This window comes from Equus asinus, chromosome 4, assembly GCF_041296235.1.
Source record: "Equus asinus isolate D_3611 breed Donkey chromosome 4, EquAss-T2T_v2, whole genome shotgun sequence".
Taxonomy (NCBI): Eukaryota; Metazoa; Chordata; class Mammalia; order Perissodactyla; family Equidae; genus Equus; species Equus asinus.
The window spans coordinates 96,261,549-96,288,854 of NC_091793.1; the positions used below are offsets into that span (position 1 = coordinate 96,261,549).

At 34.5% G+C, this 27,306-nt stretch overlaps 1 protein-coding gene across 4 annotated transcripts in view; it reads left to right on the forward strand.

The window, feature by feature from the left end:
- KCNJ3 (potassium inwardly rectifying channel subfamily J member 3) overlaps positions 1 to 26,787 on the forward strand; it is a 143,881-nt gene extending 117,094 nt beyond the window's left edge. The window contains exons 3-4 of one of the 4 annotated variants that reach the window (XR_011502818.1): positions 21,993 to 22,055; positions 22,492 to 22,610. Coding sequence is in view for 2 of the 4 variants with exons in the window: in XM_014831268.3 (XP_014686754.1) it covers positions 22,492 to 23,078 (587 nt within the window). In the remaining 2 variants the exon portion in view is untranslated. Of the gene's footprint in view, positions 1 to 21,992; positions 22,056 to 22,491 lie in introns of all 4 variants that reach the window. The other 3 variants (XR_011502817.1, XM_014831269.3, XM_014831268.3) reach the window with 3 other exon arrangements.
- Positions 26,788 to 27,306: the final 519 nt, after the last annotated feature.

Genomic DNA, 27,306 nt, shown 5'->3' on the forward strand with positions numbered 1-27,306 from the left:
TCCTGCTACTTTCTTATTTTTGGACTTGGAACACCTCAGCATGCCACTGTTACCTTTCACTACCTTCAGTACACTGCTCAAATGTAAGAATGTTGTACTTCCCCAAAACATTAAAAACAATGTAGTAGTGAAATATTTTTCTGACTCTGTATTTAGGTTTGGGGTAGGACTTCTGCAGATGTTTGCAAATGAAACTGAGCAGGTTTTCAAATATGTGAGGTGAAATAAGTCACATATGAATGATCACTTACATTTTTTAATATGTGAAATTAAAACTACAGTACTAAAGGAGGTATTCATAATGCTTTCATCTCCAATCTGTATGCCTCATAATTTTCTTGAACCACTGGGGCATTGCAGCACTCTAACTGACTTAGCATAACATTTTAATACATTTTATTCAGTTTCTCTTATTGATAAAATGAAATAGTGTATGTGGCATATACTAGGTGAACTGGATGCATGACAATCTGTCCATTCATTCTTATCCAGAAAATAGTTATCTTTCCATTTACCTTTGCTTCATTGACAAGAGGAACTGTAACCAGTTTAGCCAGCATAGCTGATGCTTTATATAGCAGTGTTTTTGAACATTTTGCTGTACTAATGGACACTATGTTTGAATGGGAGCAGAACATACCTATTAAATTATAAGAGTAAAGCTCTACTTGCTTCAAGTAAATGAATCATTGTTTTAATTAATATACTAATAAGACATTTTAAAATATATATATACTTTTTTAAATTGCCAAATTATTAAAATGAAGTGTATTTTCTAAAAGTATCAGCACCTGAGTGTACAGCATATTAAAAAAGAGTTGGATAAAATAATCTGGTGTAGTGAATAGAAAAGCAATTTGTAGTACTGTAATTATAAGTGCTTTTAGCTTGACTAAGCAGTAGTTGTCTTTAAGGTAAACTTAACATTGAATATTTTATGAAAATTTCAAAATTTGGTTTTTTTCCTAACATGAAGCATATTATTTTTATGAAGTACATGATCCCATTATATCCATTTTTTGACTGCTTGGAACTTTAACAGATATTTCTAATAATTTATATTGCAAAATAATATTAATACAGCACTACAAAAAGTGTGGTATATAAATCATGTGTGTGCAACATTGAGTTGTCCTTTAACCATTTACTGTTGTACGTTAATGTAATTATATGAGTAGTAATCGAAAGAGAAAAAGACAATGATACAACATGGAACAGTTAACATTGTTTCAGAATTAGAGCATAGAAGGGAAAAAGAAAAGCCACGGTAAAGTAAAGAGGACCGAGATACCATGGAAACTTCCCACATCCTCTCTTTCCACGTCTAGTCAATGGTCAATGTCCAGTGATAACCCTGGATTTTGTTTGCTCAGTCTTTTAGTCCCTCAATCCACAAATATTTTTCAAGCATTTAATATGTGGTAATCTTATAGATCCTAATGCCTCAGTATCTCACATGTAATCTCCTGTTTCTAATGTCACTGCCTACATTAGCCCTCAGATATTTCCACTCCTCGTCTTATATTGCTCTTCTCAATCATGTAAGTTACATGTGTATTTCAAGCTCGGTTCATATTTGCCTCTTCTTGAGTGGTGTCCCTGATCTCACCCACAATGCCCAATGTTAATTAGTTTCTTTTCTGTTATCTCAATATTTATACTTGCATTTCTTGTTTCATTTATATTGCTTTTTTGTGAGGTATTTGTTTATAATTTTGTCCTCTGTGATCTCCATGAAGTCAGGGGTTTTGTGTCATTTGTTCATCTCTAGCCTCATGATCTTTTAGTGTTTGGCGTAAAGGAAATACTCAGCATATAATTGCTGAAGGAATGAATGGATTTTTGAAGAGCTATTACCTCTTTGAAGTAAAAGCTATTGGTGTGCAGTATGTGGCTTCTTTGCTTTGGTTTTAAAGGGATGTGATTTTGAGAAGGGTCTGTTTGGCCTTAAATTATCCTAAACTTGAGAGTATATCACTGTAATATTTTTATTAATATTTATTTCTCAATATACTCACGCTGGTCTCCTTAAATATTAAATATCAGCTCTTCATTTCAACAAAGATTTGAGTCTCTAAAATGTATTAGACGTCAAGGTCACACTGCACCAAATATTCATCCTTTCAAAGAGATTTAAGTCCAGTGTTCATTCAGGGTCTGCCACTGAAATAAAACCAGTGAGCGATCTGTGAGAAGCTTAAGATATACCTCTTGCTTGCAATGATATTCTTTCTATTGAGAAAAATATAAATTCATTTACAAAACAGGAAAACAATGTGCATTTTCAAAATCATGAGACGTAGACCATAAATACACATTATTATGTATGGAAATTGGGAAGCAGACTCGAGCCACAAGAAAAGTATATTTCAGGATCCAGATGAGAAGATGGCTTATACCAAAAACACATTTATAGCTAACCTTGTAGGGGATGGAGATCAAAGCAACTACTGTAAACTGAGTATTGGAGTAGAGTCTTCTCGAAAGGGCTGTAGTAAACCACGTGTGAAGCCCTTTTATGGGAAAATAGTCATATGAATTATTTGGTGCTAGCAGTCCTGTGCAGTCTGTGTAAGGAAGACCTTTGAAAGGGAAATAAAACAAATCTGAAAGGGAAGTGATCTCTTACTAGGTATGTGACACATTTAAAATCCTTTGATGCTTACATATTTCTCTTAAAGTTTAAACTGCTTAGTATGGCTTCATGGTTCTCTGTGACCTGATCACTGCCTACTTATTTGGTGTGTCATCCCCCGCTTCCTTTTTAGTCATCTATGCTTTCGTGATCCATAACTGGTTTTCTTGAATACATTTCAAGTGCTTTCTGCCTCCCCTCTGGGCATTCTGGCGTGTAGCTCTCTTGGCCTGGACCAGTCTCCCACCCAACTTGCCCTTTATTTATCATTCTTCTGTGTATTATCTCCCTTACGAGAGTCTCCTCACTTTCCCTGACCTCTAATGACCAGAGTGGATGTGCCAGTTTTGTGTTCCAAAAGTGCTTGGGATGCAATTTGTCACACTTCACTGAAATGTTGTGTTTAAAAATCTATTTTTTGCTAGCTTCTTACATCCACTAGAGTGGGGAGTAAGCCTGCTTTGCTCACCAATTTATATTCAGTTTCTAGTGCAGTGCTCAATACCTAAATGTTTGAATGAATGTGTTAATGACATAACTAAAATATCTGGAGAAATGTTAAGTAGCAAGCAGCAATTTCAAGGAGTTAGTCACAGGAATGAAGGCTCAGGACCCCAAGGACCCACGCAAGATTTTTCAGTAGTGATCACCTATTACAGACAAGCTTAATTGTACCTTCACACTCCACCAAGAATAGAGGGATGGGATAGAAATTTTAGTATTCAAAGATCAGTGGTAAAATTACCTAACATGAACTCACTATTCCTTTTGTTGAAAAAAATCCTCAGTAATACTTCTATTTACTGGTCTTGTAGCATGAGCATGGTGCATATTTATTTAACTTAGAAGGGGGAGTCAGTGAGAAAGAGAGACTGAGGCTCTGACTGACTTCCCTATGTCATCCTTGGCCACTTGGTGGCTTGCTACCTAAGATTCATGAGTTGTTTTTTGAGGGCTAAGTATGCACTAAACTTAGCTAATCATTAGAAAGGGCACAGATGAATGAGAAATAGTCTTTTCCCAATGGGATATGAGATATTTGAAAATGTCCATGAAGAGCAGCTCAGAGGACAAGCATTTTGGGCAAGAACAGATTTTTTTCTGAAATATTCACTTTGGCTTTTGAAAATTTTTAGATACTTTAAAGTATTTAAAGCGTTTTTAATCTTTATGTTATTTTTATTTATATGAAAACTATATATAGTTTTATTTATATGAAAGGGAATTTGGTGAAGATATTAATCATTTACAGTGCCAGCTCATTGAGTTTTGCTTATCTAATTTAATTTTGCTAATTTAATTAACAAAAAACTATTTCCACATAGATAATTTGTTAAGATTTGTCACTAAAATTTGCTTTTCAGACATAATGTTAAAGCTAATTTTATATTGAACTAGAAATGAACACGTGGATACTTTTGAATAGTTGTTTCTCTTTAACAAGAGCACCCCAATAATCAGAGTATTTAGATTGGATATGATGAGTTTGAGCAACACAACTTGCTCAAAAATGCTGCAAAATGCTTCACAGTGAATGCAGAGAGCAGTAGTTCTGTTCTGCATATTTTGATCATTTTATTTTCTGGATAAACCTACTCGCATATGTATATATGTCTAAGTGTGTGTTTGTGTGAGGGAATATTTTCTGCAACTTCATTTTGATTTCAAGTAGCTGGACTGCATTTAACAGAATTTCAAACTTAATAAATTTGCATATATTTGTATTACAGTTCAAAAACAGTGTGCATGGTTTGGGGCCTCCCAGGCATCCTGTAGAGTTTCATTTTCAAGCGCAGGTTAGAGTACATTTGTCTCTGTTTCTTTCATCTGTCTGTTTAATTGAGCCTCTAAGATCCCCATTTCCCTTTCTTATTGGTACAGTCTATTCTCTAAGATGACAAGCTTTTGCCAAATCAAATCTTTCACTCCTTCCAGTTTAATAAATCTGCCTTTATTTTCCTTCATTTTCCCATTCTGATAGTATAACGTAAGCATCTCTTTTAATGAATTTATATCCCCTTTGATTTGCTGAGAAAACCTAACTCCTGGAGGCAAACAGTTCTAGAGATAGGCTTTTATTTGGCTTCTGAGTTTTCTGGCTAGCGATAGCTTTTTTTTAATATACTTCCATCGAAGATGTTCTCAAAAGGGCCCCTCATTTTTTTTGACTTGTGTGTTGATAAAATCCACCATCATTCTGTGGCTCGGTGCTCTAACCCAGAAATTTTCCTGAAGACATCTGAAAGGCGATATTTTCCTACATGAGCTTAACGGAAGTTCTGCTAAATAGGCTGTGCCATGTTAATGAGACGATCTCTGCTTGGAGAGTATGAAGAGACCGTTGTCCCTTTCCAGGGATGACCCCTGTTTGAAATACAATTTACAGCAGGCTGTAAACCTCTGGGAGCCTCACAAGCTAGTGATATTCAGAGGACACAGGGTGGAGGGGGAGGGGTAAAGAAATTGAAGACAGACTTGTATAGGTCCTTTCTATAAGTCTTTAGAAAATTATCAGTTTTATTTAAACACCTGTGTTTAAAAGATTTCATGCATAGCTAGGCTTTTACTATATTAGTTATATCCAGTGTAATATATTCTAATCTAGTATACCTTAATAGACATTTATAAACATAAACACATTTCGTAATCATATGGTTCATTGTAAACATAATAATTAATTTTTTTCTACAATATAACAATGATTCTAATGATCAGATTCTGGGAGAGCAATATATTTTCTAAATCAGATTTTTCATTCTCTAATTTTTCAAAATTCTAATTTCTGATTCAGTAATGAATTCATATTTCAGAAAATATAAGCAAATTCTGTTAGAAATCTAATAGTATGTTACGTATAATAAATTAGAGTGTGTGTGTATATATGTATATAAAATATATGATACCATGTTTGATTCAAGAACATGAGTTTTTTTTTTTTTGCTTTTGTTTTGAGGAAGATTAGCCCTGAGCTAACATCTGCCACCAATCCTCCTCTTTTTGCTGAGGGTATTGGCCCTGAGCTAACATCTGTGCCCATCTTCCTCTACTTTATATGTGGGATGCCTGTCACCACATGGCTTGATAAGTTGTGTGTAGGTCGACACCCTGGATCCAAACTGGCAAACCCCAGGCTACAAAGGGGAGCACACAAACTTAACCACTGCACCACCAGGCCAGCCCCTCAAGAAGTTGATTTCTTGAATACATTTCTATACTCTATTACCTTCATGTGAAAAAGGTGACAGGAGTTTGACATTTGCATTGCAGCTATGCTAAAGTTAAGTCCTGGAATATTAAATAAACAGCCAGACTACAATGACTCGATTCTTAAATCAACTACGTTTAAAATTATATAGCCTGGTTTTCACAGGATCACTAGATATGTAGGTTTCACTGACAAGAGCTTCACGTGAAAACGTCGTGCACCTGAACCTTGGAAAACCTACGCAAGTGTTTGGAATAGATATTACAAGCTTTAGATAGCCTACTGGGACCCTCCCTGATCTCAGCCTTGCCTGCCTCCTACATGCAAGGGCAACCAGGACAGAGAAGAGTGGATTCCTAAATGCTGGGAGGGGGAAGGGTGAGTAAGAAGTTTCCAATATGCTAAAGATCCTCAGTTTGCTGAGTGGGAGAGGAAGGTTGGCATTTCTGGGTGGGGTTTGTCAAGACTGGTCAGGGGATTTGAAGGAATCAGTGATTTAGTACTGTCAGGGTTTAGTAATGTCCCCGTGGGATGGCAATGAGAAGAGCAGTCAACACAGACCCTTACCTCAAGTAAAACAGGGCTGTTCAGTTCTAATGTGAAGCAGAGGGTTAGGTCATAGGTGTCACACCCAAGCTGTTCCCTTGAGTGATGCTCCCTCTGGCCAAGGTAGGAAATCTCTTGTTACTCTCTCCTCTTGTCCATGCCTTTGGGTTTGTAAATCCTTATATCCTTTCGAAACCAAGAACTTTTGCTCTATATTGCTAAATATATAGATTTAGAGGTAAAATACTGAAAGTTTTTCAAATAACAGAAAGTGGAGAAATAGAATTCACAAGCAATTTACTATACCAAAAAAAGGTGGTATGCCACTTATGTTCTTATATGTAATAGATTTTGTATAATATTTAGGTCTAAATTAATAAACTTAAAACAAAAACTCCATTTAATAATATCCTTTCATCCACCATACCATCTTGGTTCTGTTACTTGCCTCCTCACCCTGGTAAGGTAAAGGTTGAACGTAGCTGATAGGACCTGAGAATAGGACTGAAACCCAAATATTATTTTAAAAGGACAGTAAAGAATGATACAGATGGCTGTTCCTTTCACATATTCTGATAACAACCAGAACTGTTAATTAAAATAAGGTGTAACTCAGAATGTAACTTAACCTATACCGAGAATTACATTAATCTGGAAAGTTGGATAAGATCATAACTCTCTTCATTTTAAAGCAAGGATTTAGATAGTATTCAAATTATCTGGTCATTGAGCCCATGTTCCCATTGCACTTTTCTAGTGTTGACATCATCTATAAACTAAATTGTGTCACAAAGTGAAAATAGGCAAGGCTGGCACATGTCCAGGAGCTACTCTTTTGTACCTCAGTTTCCTTCTTTGATTCAAGTTAGTGTTTTAGATTACGTTTCCCAAGGCCTCTCTAACCAAAATTATTGTGAGTTTCTTTAATTGCGCTATTCAGGCAATAGGGTTATTCAGCTTACAATGGACGTAATTCTTTGTCTCACCAAAGCTCTTAATAAAGTACATTTTCTTTGTGTACTTTGTTCTCATGTTCCTGGAAAAGAAGCAGTGAATTATGGCTGTATTGCAACACATTCCTTTTGATTATAGGAAAGTTAATGGCTTCCATTAAAACTATATTTTAACATCACCAAATCAGGTAAGATTATTAATACCTGTTTGTTCAGAAAGGAGCCCCAGAAAAACAGTTGCATTAAGATGCACATCGTGTATTTCAAGCTCAGTGTATTTAATCTGATTAGTTGGCTGAGACCCAGTCAGTGCTCTGTCAGCAGATCAGGAGTAAAACAAAGAAGCTATAATTAATGAAATTAATGCCAGATATAAAAACTTGAGATTGGAGGTGACATTTTGGTCATAACATTTCCTTTGAGCTTAACAGAATGGAGAGACAGTTTAGTTGGAAGTAATTGTTCTTAGTTTAATGGCAGATGATTAGATGAGGATGGTTATTTTTCTCATGCTACTGGCTGCTAGGACTGTAGGTTGGCAGGCATGATGGCACAAAACCATCAGGCAAATTTAATCAGAAAGTTCAGAAAATAAAAGGCTATGATTTAATTTACTATTTTTATCTTCCCTTTCCTAGGAGAAGTACAAGTAAAATTTCACAGCACGTTTGTCTTCATCATTCTAACAATACCAAATTGATGGTTGCCAGTCTTTCTCACCTTCTAAATCCAGTCAGTGTCAAGTCTTGTTAAATTTGCTGCCTAACTATCTTTTTGATCTTTCCCCACAGCTCCTTGTTTGGCCATTGTCTTTTACCACAACTTCCCAACCAGTCTACTTGCTTCCGTCTTGCCCTGATCAGATATTTTCTCCACGGAGCAGTCAATGCGATTTCTGCAAAACGCTATCAGACTGTGCCACAGCCTTTGATAAAACACATCAATTACCCCCCACTGAGTGGACTAACACATTTTTTTCAGCTGATAAGTACAGTTTCCCTTCAATATACAATATCAAATACTCCTTATCTGATACAGATTCTTCAGCATCCCAAGGAAATAGAGAAGTTTAACTTTTCACTATGGAAATAGTTTTATATAATAAGATCTTGGTCCCTGAAAGCAAACATTAGTAATAATAGTAACAGTAATAAGAGCCAACATTTACTGAGTCCCCTATGAAAGAGAGAAATGGAAATTGGGAGGAGGAGTTCTTAGGATAACTGCCAGGTGCTGTGGAAGGCTCTGTTGTGGTCTAGTTTTGGGTCGAGGAGCATGACCTCAGATTAAGAACGGTGTTCAACGGGCAATTTGTATGGATAAGATGGGTACTTAAGATGAAGTAAGGAACGCCTATAAAAAGTATGCAGAATGTGTAAACTCCTTTCGTAGTTAATAAATATTAAAAACAGGTGAATTATAAAACAGTATTGCCAAGGCAGTAAATCTTTTTAATTGTGCATGCAGTCTTAAGTCAGTGGGCCTTACTTTGATTATGTTATAGCGCTTTGCAGGTGCAAATCTAGGTAGGGATGGATACTTACCTAATTTTGAGGGTCCTCTTTAAGAAAAAAAGAACACAAAATTATGAAATCAAATGTTTGAAAATAGAAAGGACCTGTGCTAGTGAGAGTCGCTGAAACTTCATCAGGATCATGTTGAATCCACGTCTCTGGCAGATTGAAGTTTTGAGTGTTTACTTTCTGTTTCTCTTGGAAAATAGTCTACCTGTTTTTCCCTTTCTCTTTCGGTGATAGGAACATTTTTCCATTAAGATTCTAGCATATTCTTATAATACTCCTAGACTTAGATCTTATATGATAGTACTTTATAGTAAGCTCTACTTCTTCCACCATTTATTAGATATTATATACACTTAAAGAATTGATGTCTGAAGAAAGGTTAAGAAAACGGTATGTATTGCTTCAGGGAGGAAGCAGATTAAAAAGAGCATGATAGCTTTTAAATAATTTCCAGATGTCAGCGTCAGAGGGAATGGGGCCCTTATAGATGGTATAAACAATAATGATGGTTTCAAATTACAGAGGGGAAATTTTCTTTATATTTTTACAGAATTATTACATAATTTTATCTTTGTGGAAACTTTGACATTAGATTTAGGTTTTGGAAATAAGCTCAGACTACATAGAAAATATACCTATTTCTTGTCTCCATTCATTTTGTGGAGATAAAATTTAGGCACAGTAAGACAGAGATGCCCATTACACTTATGTGAATAGGCTAGATATTGCCTAATGTCATGAGCAGGGTGTTTAGAATATACAAATTTAAGAACAACAAAGTAGGGTGTTTGATTATGTGACTTCTCATTCCACCCTTAAAAGTAATTTTTTTAAAAAAATGATTTTTAAAAGGTTTTAAAGTCCCTTTATTTATGACTTCATTAATTACAATAATCAAAATTTTAAAACTGTTAGAGAAGAAAACAGATTTGGCGGTAAATCTATATATCGCAATAGGGTTTTTTCCATCATATACATTATGGTAGATAGGTCCAACTTTATGGCATTTTGAAATGGTTGAAATGTGGCATATAAGCATAGATAAGGGCTCTTGAGATGTGGAATAGTTAGTTAACTCCAAGAACAGAAGTAACCTGCCTCCATCACTTAAAGCTGTGAGGCCTTGAGCACGCTACTTAACTTCTCTATGTACTGGCTTTTGGTTTTTGTTTTATTTTTTTCTAACTTTTTAACTTACTTTTTATCAATAGACTTTATTTTTTAAAGCAGTTTTAGGCTCACAGTAAAATTAAGCAGGAAGTACAGAGTTCCCATACATTCTCTCCCCTGACACATATCTTCTATGACCCCCTACCCTCCCTTACAGCCTTGTTCACCATCAACATCAAGTCCCAGTGTGGTACATTTGTTACAATCAATGAACCAACATTGTCACATCATTATCAACCTAAGTCTGTAGTTTACATAAGAGTTCACTTTTTGTGTTGTACATTATAAGTTTTGACAAATGTATAATGACATGTATCCACTATTGTAGTATCATACAGAATAGCTTTACTGCCCTAAAAAGCCCCAGTATGCCACCTATTCATCCCAAAACCCTTATAATCACTGATCTTTTCACCATCTCCGTAGTTGCCTTTTCTAGAATGTCAAAAAGTTGGAATCATACAGCATGTAGCCTTTTCAAATTTGCTTCTTTCACGTAGTAATATGCATTTAAGCTTACTTCCATGTCTTTTCGTGACTGGATAGCTCATTTCTTTTTATCACTGAATGATATTTCATTGTATATATATTTACACCAGTTTACCCATTTACCTATTGAAGGACCAGTTGCTTCCAAGTTTTACAATTATGAATAAAGTTGCTATAAACATTCATATGGAGATTTTCATGTGGACATAAATTTTCAACTCATTTGGGTAAATACGAAAGAGCCCAATTGCTGGATCGTTTGGTAAGAGTATGTTTGGTTTTGTAGGAAACTGCCAGGCTATCTTCCAAAGTGACTATACCATCTTGCATTCCCACTAACAATGAATGAGAGTTCCCATTGTTCCACATCCTCACCAGCGTTTGGTGTTGTCAGTGTTCCAGATTTTGGCCATTCTAATTGGCATATAGTGTTATTTCATTGCTATTTTAATTTTCAGTTCCCTGATGACATATAATTTGGAGCATCTTCTCATATGATTAATTGCCATCTTTCTATCTTATTTGATAAAGTGTCTGTTTAGATCTGTTGCCTCCTTTTTTAGGTACTGGTTTATCATCTGAAAAAGAAGATAGTACCTATTCCACAGGGATTTTGAAAATAAAATAATTCCTTTAAATATCTTAGCATAGACTGTAGAATATAATACGTATGCAGTAAATCTTAGATCATAATATTGTTATGGACTATCTATATACTTCATAATAACATCTCTGAAACAAAACTTTCTCCTCCCACCCCACCCAGACAACCAGCTTCCTTTCCCATTTTTTAAAATCATTACCTCCAATATCTTCCTTTTGATTTGGTGTAAAATATTTCTATTGTTCTTGTCTCAGCTCCTAAATGCAGACAAATTTCTGTCATTTTTCTATGAAATTTTTGTTAAAAGACATGAATTAGTGAATGAAACAGTGTCAAAATAATTTTTGATGTTTTTATGTCAGTATATATAAGAGAGGATTTAATCATACACAGTTCATGTACTTTTCTGGTCAATCAAATGAAATATTATTTTGTTAACTTCTGGAATGTTTATTAGGCAATGTAAAATACTAATTTAAATACAATAACTGCATGACATTAAGCCATTTTCTAGTCTTTTTTTGGTTTGTTATTCAAAAAGTCATATATCCAAGGATAAAGATCACTAGCTCAAAGTCTATTAAAATTGGTAGAATATATAAGAATGCAGTTTCTGATTATGAATGACACACAAATTGATACCTGTGGATATATATGGCCACAAAAGGAACCTCTTCTTTACCAATTCTTAATTCTATCTTGTAATTCCTAAGTGGGCATCGAGCCAAGGAGCTTGATTTCCAATATTCCAAGTCAATTAAGTCACTTGCCTTTCCTCACTCCTCTCTCCCTTCCGTGTTTAGACTTTGGCTATATTGTTTTGTAATATTAACAAAACTTTGAATATTAGACAGTTTTATATATTGTATATTTTAGCATCATTTGTAAGATAAAAGTAATTCTGTTCATAAATGTCAAAACATTCTGCAAAGATATATATGATAAAATTTCCCCAAAAGGTCAATAGGCTTGTTGAGAAATTTACCTTTAGACCCTGACTCTCCACATTAACAGAATGCTTGTAGACAGATCATTTTTCACTTTAAAACCTGGGAGAAAAATCTAAGTTGCCTTAGGAGTTGAGCTATATTTTAGCATAAATTTACAGAGTTTGGTTATCATTTCCTTTCTGAAAAATGTCAATTTTAGTGAAGTTACTGGTAGCAACTCATATGCTATTTGCTTCAGCATTTTCGTATCTTTGACTTTTTTTCTTTAAGTGATTTTTTTTTTAATTGAAGTAAATTAAACTACCGTCTAAGGAGACGAGAAACCATGTAGTTTCAGGAAAGTTTTTATAGTTTGACTTTTAAATACCTGTTTTTGTCATAACAGAAAATTAAATTAGTTTGTAACACTTGTATATACATGTTCAAACCAATCATTCACTTTTCCTTATGTGCTAAAATATCATATATTTGCGATTACTACTGTGATGTGGCTTTTTCACCCTAAAATAAAAGACACTCAGTAATCATCCCCATAAAAGTATAGGGACTTTATTTTTCATTTAGGCTTTATAAATAACATCACAGCAAAATTAGAAGCAAACTTCTCTGACCTTTTACTGCAAAGCATAGAATGAGAACAACTGCTGAATTGCAAATATTTCTTCAAGCTCTGTTCTAAGCCTGCAAGCAAACAGAATGTATTTGAATTTCTGCCAAAGGAGATGTTAAAAAATAGCTATAGTTTTTGATTGAAAAAGATGTAGCAGACTATATAAAAAGTAAGCCTCATGAATTAGGGGGAAAATAAATTTTAAATTGTCGAGTAAAAATGGATATATTGCATTTTATAAGATGAGAAGTTAGAGTTGCATAAGGGATAGGAATCTTACCAAAATTTTAAAGTTAACTAGAGATCAGGTATTCAAGTGTATCAAAATATCAATTAATTTAATTATCATAGGGTTTAATGGCTAAACGCAGATACATCTACCCTCTCTAGTAACTGTATCTAGGCATACATCTATCTGTGTCTAATTTCGCAAAAGTGTCAGGAAAAAACTAACTGGTCATCACTGAATGCAATTTATCAGCAAGTGTGTCTAGCTTCTTTGTACAAGAGTTATTCATATTTTATATAGTGGTTATATATAATTTATTTTGATATTCTTTTCTCCCTTACTTCACTAATCAAAATAAGAAGCTCTTAGTATGGCGGTTTCAAAGTCAATTTTTGAGTTCATTAGAAGAACTGAATAATAGATCATCACCTTAAAAGCATAGAAAATAATCAAGATTGACATATTACAGACATATATTTCATTAATAATTATATCCCTTGCGTTTTTGTTGGTGACAATCTCTACTGGTGATGAATAGATTGCTGATGGGTGTGGGAGCTCTGACTCCTTCTAAAAGTTGACTTCTCCTGCCCTGACAGCTTTAACCTTTCCTTTCTCCCTCTTCCTCCATCCTTCCTACTGTCTCTCCCCAAGAATGCATTGAGCATCTAATACCCGGCACAATGTTGGGTACTATTGATGCCAAGGTAGATGAGAGCTCCCTTAAGAAGCTTATTCTAACTGATACATATCTGTAACTCTAAGGAATAAACAAATAGGAAATGTATCCTAAAGGTACAACTTGTGCCTTTGCACAACACAAGGTGTGCAAATGTCTTTCCTCACCCCAGAATGTGTGTTTTTCTCGCATGGTGGATATGGACTGTGTGGCAAACTACTACTCATTTTTCAAGACTGTGTTTAAACATGGAGGTTGAGAGGGTTGATTCTTCACTCCATTGCCATAGCACCTTGTAGTTCAGCACTTAGAAGAGTGCCTGGCAGAAAGGAAATGTTTAACAAATTAATAAATTTCGAGTGTTATTACTAATTGAAGTTAATTGTGTACGTCATTAAGATATTTACAGTGCCTAGTGGGCAAGGAATGTGAATGTGTGTGCCTGACAAGTTGATATATTTAAAAGACAATAAATTAAAATAGAAAAATCAGGAAAGACTTCATAGAATTATGATGTGAGCTTTGAATATAAGGAATTAAATAGGTGGAGCGATGGGAGAGGATATTTCAAGCAGTTGAAACACCATGGGCCAAATAATATGCATGGAAAACAGTAGTAACTAATGGGAAAGTCATCCGTTCAAGAAACTGGAGCAGAATAACACAGAGATTGAAAATGCTGCTCTGGAACGGGAGGTCTTGAGTTTATATCTTGACTCCTGTCATCTTTTGTCATGTGATGTTGGACAAGCTACTTCCCCTCCTGATACCTTGGTATCGTTTCTGTCGTATGAGAAAAAGAATAGTACATACTTCATAGAGTGCTGGGTAGAATTGTACAATAATGTACATAGAGGAGACAAGATCTGGCATATACTTTTTACTATGTGTTGTGGTTATTGTTATTAAGATTTTTTTAAAGAGCTAAAACTGTAAGGATAACTTAGAACTAGATTTTGAAGGAACTAGGAAGACATGATGGTAAATTTGGGGTTTATTTTTTATTTCTTATTTAAATTTTATGTATTTATTTTGTTTAAATATCACATGTTCAAAAGTTACTAAGCCTCATCTCCTAATACTATCACATTAGGGGTTAAGACTTCAACCTGTGAATTTTAAGGGCTCGCAAACATTCAGTCCATAACACCACACAAAGTGGTCATGAATGATGTTGTAAAACAAAGTTTTAGGAATATCTTGGAAAACAGGAATTAATATAAGCATTTAATTATTGTAATTAGTATGTGACACTTTTAAAAAGTTGACATGTGCGTTCTTACTTCAGACAATATTTCAAAAGTTCTTCTTCCCTATGACGAGGGATAATCTTCCCCAAAATAATTAAATTCCAGCATTATCTAAAAATGTTTTGTTTTCTTTTCAGCTAAAAATTTATTACATTTTCCCTTTGAAAAATATCTTTTCTGATGTTGATCTTATAATATGGGATATTTCTCAACAACAACTGGGTTACATTATACCTATACCAAAAGATATTTTGGAAGCTAAAAATCATATCTTTCCAGGATGGATTTAGGTGGCATGAATGGATTTAGGCAGGTATTGTTTTGATTCTGTAATTGACCTTGCAAGGAAACACATTTTAATACGTACTATGAAGGAAAAGAGAAAAAGGTGTGCCGAGAATGGAGCATTTACACTGTTAGGTTAAGGGAATGATAACTAGTTGAAAGTGTATTGGGCGAATACTGTAATGCTGCTACGTGAACTGAGACTAGAGAGCTGAAGGTAGTGCCTTATCATGCAGCAGAGGAGTTAGCTGTATTTTGAGGGAAGTAGTTGCTACTGTAAAGTTAGTCACATGTGTCCAGGGCAGACCAGGTTGGCAGTGCTAGCCCTGACTCAGTTTATACTGTGTGTAACAATAGGTCTTTCCTCATACTCCAGATAAGTATAGACAACATGGTCTATATCACATTAATAAAAAGTAACAAGGTGAAATTATTTCATTTGCTCTGACTTGATTCTGCAAAGTGAGGTGATCACTAAAGAATTGAAATATCTAAAATGGAACTCTAATAATAATAATGATTAATAATAGATACTAATTACTGAACTTTATTATTTACCAGGTAATATGGGAGAGCTATTAAATAGATTATATCATTTATAATTGTAATCACCTTATAAATTATATATCATTTATTACTACCACATATTATAGCAATCAAAGTTTAGATAATTTAAAGAATATGCCTAAGGTCTTACTAATAGTATATGATTAAAAGAGCAACAATCTCAAGCTTATATGCAAAGCCTATGTTCTTTTGCTTAATATTACCCTGAGTCTCTTAAATATATTTTCAGCAGTGTGAACATGAATTCTCTGTCATATTTTTCTACCTGCCATTAACCCTCAGTACCTGCACTTGTAGTCCTTCTGAGGAGTCTAAGATTTTGCTTTATTGGTCATGGTTAAAAATCTATTTTCCTCTCTTTTCTTCTTTGGGGAACTTAGAAATCTAAAGCATTACATTTGAAATCTTTATTGCTAAATTTCTTATTGACTTTATTTTCTAGCAAATATAATTGGGTTTTTTTCCTTTTACTTATTTATTTATTTTTTTAGAATTTTGTGAGCTAGCTTGAGCAGTAATGGCAAACTGATATCTGAGAACACATTGTAAGACCAAGTGCTTGTAAATAATAGAGGATAATATTGGGTTGAATCCATGCCAGAAACTTCTTCTTCTCTCTAAAAGTCTGTCTGAGCAGAATATGTTGTGCTTTAAAGGGATTCCATCTATTTGGAAACTGGTTTCTGGGAGCAATTTATGTATACTTAATAGCTTTGCAACCTATATCCCAGAAGAGCCCGATGCCATAACTTTAGTATTATTTTATTTATTTGTTTATTTTTTTGAGGAAGATCAGCCCTGAGCTAACATCTGCCAATCCTCCTCTTTTTGCTGAGGAAGACTAGCCCTGAGCTAACATCCGTGCCCATCTTCCTCCACCCCACATGTGGGACGCCTACCACAGCATGGCTTGATGAGCCATGCCATGTGCTCACCCGGGATCCGAACCGGCGAACCACAGGCCACCAAAGTGGAACATGGGCACTTAACCGCTGTGCCACCGGACTGGCCCCTACCTTAGTATTATCGAGCAATGGTGTACACAGTGTCTTTATGTTTTATAAACAAGATAAAAAAAAGCATCATAGGCTTCCTCAGAAAGTCTATAGTTTAAATTTGGGTTCATCTCAGTGTAACACAACAGAGAGCATGCAGAGAATGCCAAGTAAGCTTTTCAGTTGTATCTCAGGAGTAGGATGAAATTTTGGAAGTACTTTAGGCAAGAAACAGCTACAGACCTTATCCAGTAATCCCCAGGACAATATGTAGGGCAGTCTAGGAAATTACTTTGTAACATAGCACATGCTATGTATGCTAAGCTATTAGTCAATTCAGTTATTAAAACCACTGCCAATCTGAAGAAAAATTAGACAAAGAGCATATATTGAAGGAAGGAAAACAATACGTTACTTGGCTAAATTTTTCAGTTGTGTGTGTGTATGTGTATAAATGAAATGTGTAGAGTAGTCATATAGCCTGCATTTAGGGACTCTTCTGGAAGAAAACGACCAATATTTATTGTGTGTGCAATTTACACATATTACTTAATTTCAGTGAATCTTCACAATATCCATGTGAAATCAGTAGAGTGGGCCTTAATTTACAGATGATGAAACTGAGGATTAAAGAGATTTAGTAGTCTTTTCAAGATCACACATTAATTAGTGGTGGAGCTGAGATTCAAGCACCTTCCTCAAAGAGTTGTGAGGATTCAAGATAACATGTAAAAGCTGCACAGAAAGCTACTTGACCCAGAGTAAGGCCAGTAGAGGTATTATTCTTATTACATGGCTTCTTTGAAGGAGATTTGCTTTTTTTTGCTTTTATTTGGTGCACACATAATAAAACACAGCCATCATTATAGGCGAATTCTCTCTCCCCTCCTCCCTCCCAGCAACTTCTATATTAAGGTTTAGATAAAGCCTCCGCAGTGCACAGGTTATTGATTTCTTGATATTTTCTGTGTCACAGCATCTGGACATTCCCCTTGGCCTTGGTTATATTGTGTTTAACCATCTCGTACCCACCTCATGTAGGTGACCTCTGCACCATCTCTGACCAGGAGAAACAATAGAGAACAACTGAGTTAGAGGTATTCTGAAAGGTGAATTGAGGACTTGTCAAAAAACAACTCGCTTTGCCGTTTTCACTTAAAAAGCTTTCTGACTTCTCATTTGAATGAACGTTCAATTCAGTTAAAGAGAGAAACGTAATAGCATGCTGTAAACGCAGACTCAGGAGAGGGAAAAGTGAAAAATAGAGGCTAGGCTTCTTTGCCTCTATCATTTTAGATTGACAGACTGAAGCTGGAATAAATTAGATTAAGCAATAATATATAGCCTTTTTATTCATGATTCAATGCACAGAATAAATCTTTTTTTCACAAACTGTTTTTCCTCTGAGGATTCAGAAGTCCCAGCTATTTCCAGTGGCAGCATCTGTTGCTTTGCCAGTTTCCACAGAGATGAGCTCGTGTTGATTTTCATCACATTTGTTCAAGTCTGGAATCTGGTGAAAGCATGCAAACAGTGGCATTGCCAATTACAAGGTGCAATCATATAGTCCCCTTTGAATAATGGTCTTCACCTGTATTTATTTTGATTAAATGCCATTTGCGACTATAAATCTAAGCATGTATTATTTTAAAATAAGTTGGCTTAGAGTAAGAAATATCATTAAGGTGAAGCATTCTAGAAGGAAGAATGCCATGATAGATTCATGTTCTTAGAAAACATAATTATATTTTCTTTAAATCTTCTCAATTGAAATCTGTATTTTATTTTTTTCAACACTATTTTGGGATAGCTTTTGTAAAAAGAAGTAGCTTTTCATTTGCATCTTATCTAAGTACATTGTCTAAACTGCAGATTGACCATCATAGACATTTTCCTGTTGTCCAGCTTATAGTGCTTCCGTGTCATCCATAATGTTGATTGCACATTAATATTCTGCACATTAAAATTCTGATATTCTGAAACTAGATTTAAAACAATGATGTTGTTGAATTGGAAATATCTGATATTTGTGTACCTGCATCCAATGAAAATGTAAATGGAACAGCAAAAGAACAAACAAAGGTTGAAGAGCTGGCAAAGGTTCTTGGTATAATTAGCAAAATATCAAAGTGGATTTTAGTCACTCACCTTGCTGCAGGCCTTTTTAATACACCCCAGGTTTCTACACTTAATTTCCCCTGCTATTAGAGATACGGAGGTGGAAAATGTTGTGAAACCCTAAAAGTTGGGAATATATGTAATGTATCTTTTTCTATATTTTTAAATATTTTGAATGTTTAATTGTCTGACCGTTTCAAAAAAGAGAATTGCTATCTGATATCTAGTGATTTTTAAATTTAATTTTCTAGATTACTAATATGCGACAAATAACTAATATGTCAGCAATCTCCAATTATGTTAATGCATTATCACTAATTTCCAGGAAGAACAGGAAATGCACGTGATCACTGCAGAGGGATAAAAACAGCAGTCGCTATTGTGTATTGCCTGAATACCAAGCACTATTCTGTGCACTTTACTTACCTCAAACGCTCAATCCCCTTATAAGAGAGGGTATTGCTATGTCTACTTGGTAGAAGAGAAAACTGAGCCTCGGAGAGCTTTAGGTAATTTTTACAAGCTTTTAGTAATGACATTGGCAGCCAAATTCATATACTTTTCAGTTATACAAAGGTGTTGCCTCATTAGTTTGCTATGGCAGTAAGTGAAGTTAATTTCATACAGCAGAATAAAATCCCCGCCTTACTTTTCAATAAAAAATCATCCACTTGTGTTTTAGTAACAATGCTTACAGGTGTTTGTATGTGAACAAACGTCTGAAATACCTGTTTCTATTGTAGACTCCTAGCACCTTAATGATACGTGGCCTGTTTCCCCAAAGTGAAAACATTATAAGATTTTATTTCCTCCATTTTCCCAAGTTTCTCTAGTTCTTTCCATAGGTTCTGGTAACTACATTAGAAACAACTCAGGGTAAACTTTGGGACTAGCAGTGTGGTATGTTATAAGGGTAGACAATAGGGACAGAATTTTGATTTTTATTTTCATATTCCTTTCCTAATGTAGAGAAAAATGTCACTAAAATAAAATGGGCTAAGATGGCGATAGTAATCAAATTTAGTTTCAATATTTACTCTATTGTTGTTAGAAATAATTGAAGAAAGTTAATAACTTACTTCAACTTTTAATTTATACCTGCGTTTACAGTGATCAAAGGACAAACCTACAAGCCTATGTTATGAAGGTAAACACTGAGTTATACTGACTATGTGCCCTCACTTCAGATAATTCTACCTGCCAGCAATTTTCACTGGAGAGAGTTTTTAAAATTAAAATGAGGTTGTAAGGCAAGTATTATCACATGACAGTAAATACACATTTATGATTTTTTTTTCTTAAATTTAAATTAATCTGCTGGACTGGAAAGATACATGAAGAATTCATGTCAGTAATTGCTTTTGGAGAGAAATTAAAGGATACCTCTTTAGCTAATAAAGGGTATTATTTATTTGTGTTAATATTTCGTATCTTAGTGGATAGGAACATCAACATTTATTCTTTATTTGAAGTACTTTGCCAGATCTTTAAAATTCTTAAAATAAAACCAAGTAAATATATCAGGAAATACATTTTTGAAAATCTTTTCAGAATAAGTGCTGATGTGTAATTTTTTTCTCATGAAATATTTAGTCAGAGGCTAGAAAGTTATTTGAAAATACAGAATACTACTGTGTATATGCCCTTAAAACTTACAAATTGCTTTTTAAACTCATTTTGGTATCTTGATATATAACTGTTTTGCCGGCTATTCCTGATATAATATTGATTATTGAAGACTGATATTTGGTCACCAAGAGATGTCCACCAATACAGGTAACTTGATAAATTGTTTAGAATCAGATTTCCAGCTAAAATCATAGAGACGTCATGGCAAAGTAAAACCAGCAACAAAACCCCATAAATTAGAAGAATACCACCTTTTCTCTCTAGCTTCCTAGATCTGTGACCAAGGAAGGTCAAGAGATTTAATCTCTCTGAGCACTGTTTTCTTTTATCTTTAAAATGGACATAGGAATGTTTTCTTACCAGGCTGATCTTGAGGATTAGAAGTACTATGGAGAGGGGCTGGCCCCGTGGCCGACTGGTTAAGTTCACGCGCTCCGCTGCAGGCGGCCCAGTGTTTCGTTGGTTCAAATACTGGGCGTGGACATGGCACTGCTCATCAAACCATGCTGAAGCAGCATCCCACATGCCACAACTAGATGGACCCACAACGAAGAATATACAACTATGTACTGGGGGGCTTTGGGGACAAAAAGGAAAAAAATCAAATCAAAAAAAAAAAAAAGTACTGTGGAGAAAGTCCCTAACACAATGCCTGAGATGTGGTAGGCATTTATGTTTTATGTAAGTTTCTTTAAAAACTGTCTGGAAAAAGATGGTATATAAGTGATAACGTCTGATTCTCTGGTGATATATAACTATAATATCTATGAGGCAAGATTTTGGAAGAATTCAATGAAGGATCTAATTTATCTTCAATAAAGCTTTTTAATTATTCATTTTCTCCTAATTTTAAGTGTTGTATGTATGATTACTAGTCCGGGGGAAAAAGATAGAATATCCCTTTATCCAAACTATTCTGGGCTTGAACAGAATAGAAATTATTTATAAAGTGACAGAGGGAGAATTGTAATGAAAGAAGAAAAGGTAGAGGAAAGTACTGAATTTTGCAACTTACAGAAAATTGTACTTTTTGACTAATATAAAACTGAAATTTGACATCTGGTTTTAATTTATTCATGTACTTCCAGTCTTCGCACAATGAATATTCAGAGGTTGACTGATTTAATAGTAACTCAGTCTAAATATATGATTTATGAGGAGAGCACAGTTGAGTAAATCGCAGTGGCAGGAGGTGAATGATAACTAAGCAACATTAGTATATAAATAGCAAATTTTACACCTGATATCCAACATCCAGTTTCAGAGATTCCTATAGCAGAAACAGAACTTGAAACAAACATTGGCCCGGATTACTGATTTTAGTATATGGATTTCTAAAACTTAAGCAAAAGTTCATTCTGGCCATAAGAGTCCAGAAGAATGGAACTACCACAATGACTTTCCATTATCCGACATAGAAATATATTCTACTTTTACTCATTTAGCAAAACCTTGGGATAGTTATCTTTGCTCTCATTTCTAAGAGCCAACTATTTTTAAACATTATATACACATTGTACATTTCTGTCCATGTTGTTTTATTTTATGAGCACAGCAGTCCTGTGAAACAGGTTTGGTGTTCCGTGCTTGACTCTACAGAAGAGGAAAGTGATACTCAGTTAAGTATCTTTCTTAAGTTTACATGGTAGTAAAGTTTGGATTCAAAGTCAAGTTTGTTTCATACATCACATTGCTTCTTGAATGATGGAAAAGGATTATACGATTTCTCCGCATGTCTCCTTATAGAGACATATGTTCTGAAATCATTCTATGCCATTTTTCCTTTTGGTTTATGAATAATAAACAATTAATTATGCTGTGATATATTAGCCTCCAAACATGATCAGGAAAAGTGCTCTGTGGTTTGCACTGGAGGAAAGTATATGTATCAAAGCTAGTAAGGTGTTAAAACTTTTAACATATTGTGTTATTCAGTTTACTCAGAGAAACAGTCAAGATTAAATAAGAAAGTAAAATGAATTCCTCAGGTCAAACCAGCTTTACGTGTGCTTCTGCTAGGCATGATTTTTCAAGGATTTTCTTTTTGCTTCTAGGGATGACTTGTCAAGCTCGAACATCCTACACTGAAGATGAAGTTCTTTGGGGTCATCGTTTTTTCCCTGTAATTTCGTTAGAAGAAGGATTCTTTAAAGTTGATTACTCCCAGTTCCATGCAACATTTGAAGTCCCCACCCCACCTTACAGTGTGAAAGAACAGGAGGAAATGCTTCTTATGTCATCCCCTTTAATAGCACCAGCCATAACTAACAGTAAAGAAAGACATAATTCTGTGGATTGCTTAGATGGACTAGATGACATTAGTACAAAACTCCCATCTAAGCTGCAGAAAATTACTGGAAGAGAAGACTTTCCCAAAAAACTCTTGAGGATGAGTTCTACAACTTCAGAAAAAGCCTACAGCTTGGGAGATTTGCCCATGAAACTTCAACGAATAAGTTCAGTTCCTGGCAACTCAGAAGAAAAACTGGTGTCTAAAACCACCAAGATGTTGTCTGATCCTATGAGTCAGTCCGTGGCTGATTTGCCACCAAAGCTTCAAAAGATGGCTGGAGGAGCGGCCAGGATGGAAGGGAATCTTCCAGCCAAATTAAGAAAAATGAACTCCGATCGATTCACATAACGAAACACCTCTTTAGGCATTATTTACTGTTTGGTTTAGTAATAGTCCAATATTTGGCAAATGAGGTAATCCTCTCGAAAGAATCTGAGAGGTACATTTCTCCCCCAGTCATATTTGCATATTTGAGAACCTTTCCTTCCCAAGTATTGCTACTGTGCAGAAAGCAAAAATTGTGAAGGGAGGACATCATAAGGAAGTTCTTATTAATGGGCATGTATTATCACATCAAGCATGCAATAATGTGCAAATTTTGCATTTAGTTTTATGGCATGATTTATATATGGTATATTTATATTGTATATTCTGGAAAAAAACAAATATATATATATATATATATATTTAAAAGGGTGGTACTCTCCACATTTCTAACATATATATTAAGCCAAACATGAGTGGATAGCTTTCAGGGTGATAAAACTATATATATATGTGTATATATATATATATGTGTGTGTATATATATATACATATATATATCTGATAAAATTGTGATGTTTTGTTCAAAGTTGTAGTTCTTGTGCATGTTTACTTTATTAGGTTAGGAAGGCTTCTGGCATTAATTATTAATACCAAATATTTTAGCCTTAAATTATTTGTCATTTTAAAAATCTGATTTAATGTTTTTTGCTGTTTAAGGTCCTGGGAGGTTTTCAATTGTACTTTATATGAGGGAGTCACACAAATCTGTGCTAATTATGGCCCTTCAAAAATATAACCATTATCTATTTAACTTGTAAATTTTACAATCTACCAATACGCTGAAATTTTCTTATGATTTTTAAAAGTTGCTAGTACTGGGGGAGAATAAACATTGATTAATTTGAGAATTGGTCCTTTGCTGGACTAAAGGCTGGAAATCTGTTTTGTATATGATCTAATCCAAATATGAGCTCTGAACAAATGCTGGATCATTGTACTAGTCAGTAGCCAAGTTATATTGAATATATCAGAATTGCGTGAAATTACATAATTAATGGTCCCTGTTTAAAACTGAGTCAATTGGTAACACTTTCACTCTTTTTCTGGAACTTCTGTCATTTTACAAACCAATAATTGATCCCTGAGGAAACGCAACAATACAATGAAACAGATGATAAATATTTGTGCTTAAAATATGTATGTCTAAATGAGCCTCTTTTTTATTGCTGTTCTCTTGTTAGTGGCATTTGTTGTAACAGGAAAGACTTTTTTCCTCACCTGGGGAACCTCTCTCATCCCATGCCTGTCATTCAGTTCAGGAAGAATGTTTTGTATATATCTGAGAGAATTTAAAATTAGATGAATTGAAGCTATTTTACCCATGTGGTTTTTTGTTTGTTTGTTTGTTTAGTAAACGTTGATGTTATTGTTGTCTTGGATCCCTGGCCTACCAAAATAATTTTAGCAGTATATTTTTCTAACCCCAAAGTTTGATATTTATTACTCTTTAGTAGGAATCAAAACTATTGCTCAGTAGAACAACTGCAAAATAAAGATTTGGAATGCAGAGATTTTTATGAAAATTTACAAGTGCTTCTTATCAAAATATCATGGATTTTCCTATAAAACTTATTTGGGCATTGCAATCTAAGTCTGTCCAGAATTAATCTATTGCTCATTAATATGTAAATTCTTAGTGGCTGATTTGAGCTCTCATCATTTCCCAGTTTTTTAGCAATCCTGTGATGATTTTCTTAATGGAAAATTATTACATCAACAATTCTATCATTAACTACAACAATACCTTCTGGCTACCTCTGTATCAACCAAATTCTGTAGGTGCAAACATATACCAGGGAATTGTTGCCGGCAAAATGATCAACCTTGAGCATCCATCCACTGTGAATCGACCTGGTTGCCCTACCCCCTGATCTCCAAACTTTCTTACTTGCTGGGTGTAGGAAATGAAATAGTAGCAGAGGCGGAATGAGGTCATGGGTACACGCTATATTTATTATCAGTGGAAGAAACTGCATAGATCATTTAGTCCAACCACTTAAAACTAAGTAGAGCCATAATTTAATTTGGAGAGTCATTTTAATTTGTCTTTGGTACCAAGGAGAAGATAAGACCAAAAACAAACTCTCCAAATATATTCATTCATTCATTCATTCATTCATTCAACAAAATTTTTGCATGCCTTTTATGTCCTAGACATTTTTAGCTCCTGGGGATTGGACATGACTAAATCAGAGGTCACTGCCCATTTGAACACTGCATATCGGTAGGAGAATGGGGACGGGACACTGTGGAGGCAGATATAAAACAAGTGAGATGATTTCAGATAGTCAGAATATCAGTTAAGGTAAGGAAAATGGATAACAAGATGGGAAATGACAGGGTGGAATAAGAATTGATTATTTTAGAAGAGATGATTGGCTTAGGGAGGGGATGATATTTGAATAGAGACGTGGATGATGAGAAAGAACAACTGTTAGCAAAATTAATTTTTCTTTTACCTTTTCCACATGCTGTTCCTTTATCTTTTCCACAAATGTATGGGAAAAGTATGACTTCTGCATCTAATTGCAGTTTAACACATATTACTAAGTTGATCATAGGTCCCAGGTTATCCGGGAGAGTTCCAGTTTATACCTGTTGTACCTGTGTAATCATTAATAGCACTCTCTTTCACTCTTAGAATGTCCTGGTTTGGATGATACATTATATGGTGACTCTACATTTTTGTTGAAACTAATTAAATTATGAAGTCTGATATATTTGGATAAAAATAAAGAATTGCTTTTTCTTCTCCTTTTGCTGATTTTTTGGACACTGATCGTTCCAAGCTAAATCATCTCAATTTCACATATTTCAGCTCAGAGGACTTCTTATCAGAGTGATTTCATGTAACATTAGTTCAATCTGCACATGACATGTTTTCTCAGGAGTGAAAAGTTATGCATTTTATTGACTGAATACAAAGTAAACCTCTGGTATTTCCATTTCAGGGAGTTGTAAGAGCTTAAATCAAAAAGAGTAAAAGTCAACTTAAGCTAAGATAATTCTCAACTCACCAATGTGGTGACTATTGGAAAGCAAAACATAATGTGTCTATTGAACTGAATGACTCTACTTAACAACTGGAAACTAGTCTCTTTTTATGGGATTTTCATGGTATGGCTCCTGTCACGGTAAAATATTTCAGTTTATTTATCAAAATGCTGTAAATAAAAGAGATACAATTATTTTGATAATGCTTATAGTCAGTTTAAATATTCATTCTCAGCAATATGCAAAGACACTTTTGTAAATACATACAAATTAAAAATAAGAATATTTTATCATTTATTATTTCTGAAAAATTCTGCTGCTGCTTTAAATTCTTCCATATATGGCTTTAAATACTATGAAAAGTATTTAGTTGTCTGAATACTCAAGAGCCTCTTTGTCTAGACAGGATGGAGCCACAATGGATTATTTCTACCGGAGGAAGAGTGAGATTATGCAAAAGGTGGTTTACATTCTATTTGCATCGTGAAAAATTTCTACCATTCTATACTATTGAAGACAGTTCAGCTTGACTACACAGCACATCTGTGAGCCCTACTTCAGAATTTGTGCTTGATTTACATTGTACATATTCAAATTACCATCAAACTAATTGCATTGTCTAGCATGCAATTTATAATTATTTAAATGTACAAAGTCATTTAGGTTACAAAAGTATAAATTTATGTATTGAATACTGCAAGTTCAATTTTATAAAGTCTATATTAAACTTTCAAAACGTGAATGGGTTTAATTTTTACAGTGTGCTCATCATTTTTCCACTTTCTAACAGTTAATTGCATATCTTAATTCAGTTTGTTTATCATAAGACTCCTAAATCCTAAAAGACAATGATTCAATCCATCACAAGTTGTTCCTTGGGGTTACTTTTTCTTTAGCTCCTTATTGGTGAGATGCTTCAGCAATATGGAACCTGAATTTAATCATGCAGATTACTTGAGACTTGCATTTCTTCGAGGAAGCTTCATGACCACCTTACGCTTTGCTGAATCTATGTTTCAAAAGCCACAGTAGGTAAGGCAGACAAATACATAGTTTTCCTAATTTGTTTTAAATATCAAATCACCTTTTTATAAGTGTTCAATTACTTTTCATTACAGTGTTTCAAGGGAAAAAATGTGTTCCTAATTTTTGGCGAATCATGTATGCATGTTCAGTCAAATAAATATGTAATGTACTCAGCTCCCTGGCACCTCACAGAATTAATTCAAAAAGCCAAGTTTCTGCAGCTTCTGGC